Source organism: Sinocyclocheilus rhinocerous, unplaced genomic scaffold, assembly GCF_001515625.1.
Source record: "Sinocyclocheilus rhinocerous isolate Xijiao unplaced genomic scaffold, SAMN03320098_v1.1 scaffold10063, whole genome shotgun sequence".
Classification (NCBI taxonomy): Eukaryota; Metazoa; Chordata; class Actinopteri; order Cypriniformes; family Cyprinidae; genus Sinocyclocheilus; species Sinocyclocheilus rhinocerous.
The window spans coordinates 15,678-20,264 of NW_015656276.1; the positions used below are offsets into that span (position 1 = coordinate 15,678).

General features: G+C 38.9%; 1 protein-coding gene across 1 annotated transcript in view; it reads right to left on the reverse strand.

The window, feature by feature from the left end:
- Positions 1-184, reverse strand: part of LOC107719955 (protein sel-1 homolog 3-like) — a 5,770-nt gene extending 5,586 nt beyond the window's left edge. Inside the window, exon 1 of the mRNA XM_016527510.1 lies at positions 141-184. Within this exon, the coding sequence (XP_016382996.1) occupies positions 141-181 (41 nt within the window). The 5' untranslated portion in view covers positions 182-184. The remainder of the gene's footprint in view (positions 1-140) is intronic.
- Between the last annotated feature and the right edge of the window lie 4,403 nt (positions 185-4,587).

Consider the following 4,587-nt stretch of genomic DNA (forward strand, 5'->3'; position numbering starts at 1 on the left):
GGATGGATGGATGGATGGGTGATTTACTGTATGCAGGGATGGATGGATGAATGGATGGATTGATGTATGGATGTACAGTATGAAATGATGGATAAATAGATGAAGAGATGGATGGATGGATGGACAGATGGATATCTCACCATGATCCTCTTTGATAAGTCTGAAGAGCATCTTTAACCATGAAGCCCAGGTGTCCATTCATCTCACTGACTCGCTTCAACAGCCTGAAGAAATGGAGAAACCCAACAAAAGAGAGAAACATATTAAATAACAAAACATATTGAATACTGATCAGATGACCCTGACATTTGCATTTAGATATTTTGTCAAATCTGTCAAACTTGTCAATGTTTTTCAGTCTATGTGTGGTGGCAGCTGTGCTAACTGAAGTCATTCAAGGATTGTTGAGAGTTGTGCTCAGGTGAGCAGGATATATGAGACTGACATACAGCACAGCTTTGTCTGGATCTCTCGGCACTCCTTGTATGGATCCAGTGGAGAGAAACAATGCCGACTGCACAGCGCCGTCCACGTGACCCAACTGAGCCGCATCCAAGAAATAGTGGAACGCAGCAGTCTGAAAAAATCATTGAAATCAACACACTATAAACTCATGCCATAAAATATGAAACTCTCCATTTTTAACTATCCATTGAAGGTTAAAGGGAAAGTTAGAATAACTTTTTTTCTTCTTTTCTAGAACAGTAAAGAAGATTTTTAGCTGAGACCGGGGTCCTTGGTGTTTCAGACAATGAAAGTCAGTGGCTGCCCATATTTGATTATTTAAAAAAGCATATCAGGCAACACAAAATTAATACCCATGGCTCCTGAATATATATTAAGGTCTTATGAAGCGAAACGATCAGTCTGTGCAAGAAACTGAACATTATTTACAACATTATTACCTGTAATCCAGAGCCTCAGACAAATGGTCCAGAGTGATGTCCAGCTCACAAATTAATCATTTTTTGAACCAATTCTTTTTAGTGAACTAGTTGAACCAGTCTGAAATAGGTTGCGGCTTGGGCAGCACAGATCAAAACTCAATCAATCACTCAATCAAATTGATTGATCAGTTGCTTAATCAAAACTTGCTTTTAGGCGCCTGACAGTCACTCTGACTCGAAATGAGCCAAAATAGTGGGGTATCTGATCCTATGACGAATGAATCATTCAGCGCTCCAGTTCCTCCAACAGTCACTGAACTGAGTAAACAGTTCGACTCGGACCGAAGAATCAGTTTGCGGCAAAGAATCGTATTTCCTCTAGATTACAGGTAATAATGTTGTAAATAATGTTCAGTTTCTTGCACAGACAGATCGTTTTGCTTCATAAGACCTCAATATATCGTCAGGAGCCATGGGTATTAATTTTGTGTTCCTTGATATGCTTTTTTAAATGATCGAAAACGGTAACTTTCCGCTGACTTGCATTATATGAATCACCAAGTACCACGGTTTCAGCTAAAAATCTTATTTTCTGTTCTACTGAAGAAAAAAGGTCACCTACATCTTGGATGGCCTGAAGGTGTGTAAATTAACAGCAATTTTTTCATTTTTGGGTAAACTATTCTTTTAAATGTGTGACCTCTGACCTCATTACTGTCTGGTTTGTCAGGATTGTCACCATTTAAATGGTAGACGCCCACATTAAAGAGCCCATCACGACTGCCATTCTGAGCCGCCAACTCAAAGTATCGAAAGGCCTTTCTTCCGTCCTTTACTATGGTTCTGTAGTACCATCCGAGGCCATTCAGAGCTTCTACAGAACCCTGAGAAAAACACATATGGCCCATTATAGAAATCACAAAGCTTCCACACACAACCACAAACATGCTCATACTTGTACTCACCATGTCGGCAGCTTTCTCCAGAAGCTCAAGGCCAAGTGTTTGGTTCTTCTTCACTCCTGTGCCCTGTTCAAGCACAAAGCAAGCAGTTGTTTCTCAGACATGACAGGTAGGCTTGAAAGTATCTACAGATACACCATTTTGCATTTATTTTCCTAATCTTGTGACGGGAGTTCATACTTATACAAAACAAACTTTTGTGCTTTTTACAATGCAAATGCTTGAAAAGATACGGCTCAAGAGATTTCCATGTAACCTGTGGATCACCTTTAGGAGGAGAATGGCGTAGTCGTACATGGCGGTGGGATCGACCATCTGCAGGGCGCTTCTGGCGTACCACATGACTGCTGCTCGAATGTCTTTCTCCACCCCATTACTGCCCCATAGAAGCATCCTGGCCAGAGATTTCTACAAGAAATACCAGCCCACAACAACGTTAAAATAGCTGAGAATCTCAAATGAAGTAACAAAAGTCCCTCTACTGACAAATATCTGTAATATTATGGGAATATTTTGTTACCATATTCTGTGAAACCCTGGTTATCGTTGTCATCTGTGGTTTTGCCCATGATTTGGCTTTTAATGAGAATTTATTAGTATAAAGAGTAGCTTTTCATACTGTTTTTTTTTTCCTAATTTTTGTACTTTTGTATAGAATGATTACACAAACATAAAGTGGGGTCACCAAGTCCATTGCTTTTTTCTCTTTCTATTCTTTCTATTCATTCATTCATTCAAAACTGAAAATAATAATTGAAAATTAAGTTTTTAAAGAAATTGAAATTTTTTTTCCAAGAACCTGAGCCCCAGCTCTGGTTTTCATTAAAAAGAAAAAAATGTCTATGACATTCTTAAAGGGGTCATATGATGCGATTTCAAGTTTTCCTTTCTCTTTGGAGTGTTACAAGCTGTTCATGAATAGATAAGATCCCTAAAGTTGGGAGCTTTCATTGGCCAAGGCCCGCCCATGAGGCTGTTTGTCCGATATGTCAAACAACCAATCACAGTTCGTTTCATTCAGCATCACGTTTCGGGGCATGGAAATGTCGCCACAATAGTTAAAGAATACGACACACACGTCTCCTGGAAATCCTGTAGAATTCAACCAATCCGATGACGACTTCGAGAATCCTGAAGTGTTTCCACTTTTGTGTCCCATATGCATCAGACGTTTAGCCAACGGTCCGTGGGCGTGACGTCTGAGGCAGAGACTATGTGTTTCGTTGCGAAAGCGAAAATTCTTTGTTTGGCCTTCCAAAAAAGGACACGACTAGAAGTCAGTGGTTAAGTTGTATTTACAACACTGTTCCAGAACACTTCAACCCAAATATTCAGATGTGTCCAGTTCATTTTATGGAGGACTGTTTCCTGATTCTGGTAGAGATATTTAAAGCGAGTTTTTTTGGGCAGTGTAGAGTAGGGCTTGTTGTTTGTCATTTCTCCGATGACAAATGCAGACATGGTTTTATGTTTACGCGGCGCGATGCAATGCAACGCAACGTGTAAAAAGACAGTATAAGTCATTATAATTTGTAATTATGTCCCCACTGGATGCAACGAATGCCTCATTTATTATGGGTTTTCATGTTTTTGAATCATCGCTCTGACAGGGCATCACAGTATGGTAAGGGGTGTAACATTTCCGTGACACGCTTTTCGGCCAATCACAACGCACTGGATAGCTGGCCAGTCACAGCACACCTCGCTTTTTCAGATCGATGAGCTTTGTAAAAATCGACGCGTTTCAGAAAGGCGGGGCATAGAGGAGAAACAATAATGTACAGTATGTGGAAAATAATGTGTTTTTTTAACCTTAAACCGCATAAACACATTTCATTACACCAAATACACAAAATAATGTTCTTTTTAGCAGCATCATATGACCCTTTTAAGAATGTTCCCAAGTTCAATTCTTGAAAAAATCTTAAGAAGGTCTCAAATATTTTACATACATACATAAGACACTAGTATTTTCACAGGCTAAAAATGGTTTTAAGTCAGATATTTCTATCGTTTGCTGTAGTGTGTCAGGAGGAAATATCAGTTTACATCTCCAAACATTCATTTTGCCATTAATTGTAATAATTCAGTGAGATTTTTGTCTTAAAGGGGCAGCAGCCTAATAATACCTGGGGCTGTCATTATGCTCATCAAACACTATGCTGAACACTATGCAGTGTTATTTTACACTTAATCATTACATTTCTGTACCTGAATACTAGCGACCTTATTTTATTTTTAACACTGATCTGTTGTATTTATCTATGTGTCACGTTTATGTTTCTGTTCTACCTTGACCTTGTTTTCCTGTGTTCCTTGATTAGTTCATTCGGTTCCACCTGTGTTTATTCATTATCTCGTTTGTCTCTGCTCATTTAAGCCCTGTGTTCTCTCGAGTTCCTTTGTCCTGTATTAGTTTGCGCTTAGGTGTTTGTGGTTGTCCTTTCTCCTGGTTATTCTCCTGAGTTTGTTTGAATTAAAGACTGTTTGGTGGATTACTCCTGCGTCGTGCGCTTATCTACAGCCACAGTGCGTGACACTATGCTTGTAATTTATGTATTTGTTCTTATTTTTACTGGCTGTTCACTTGTCTCTTTAATAATGTTTGAACTTTCTTAGGCTAAGAGTTTTAGATGTGGTATCGAAGAAGTACTTATGGAAAGCAAAGTTACATAGAATATATATATTTTTTTTTTATTCTCTTGCTGATCCGAAAAATGATCTGATCCGTGGCTCAA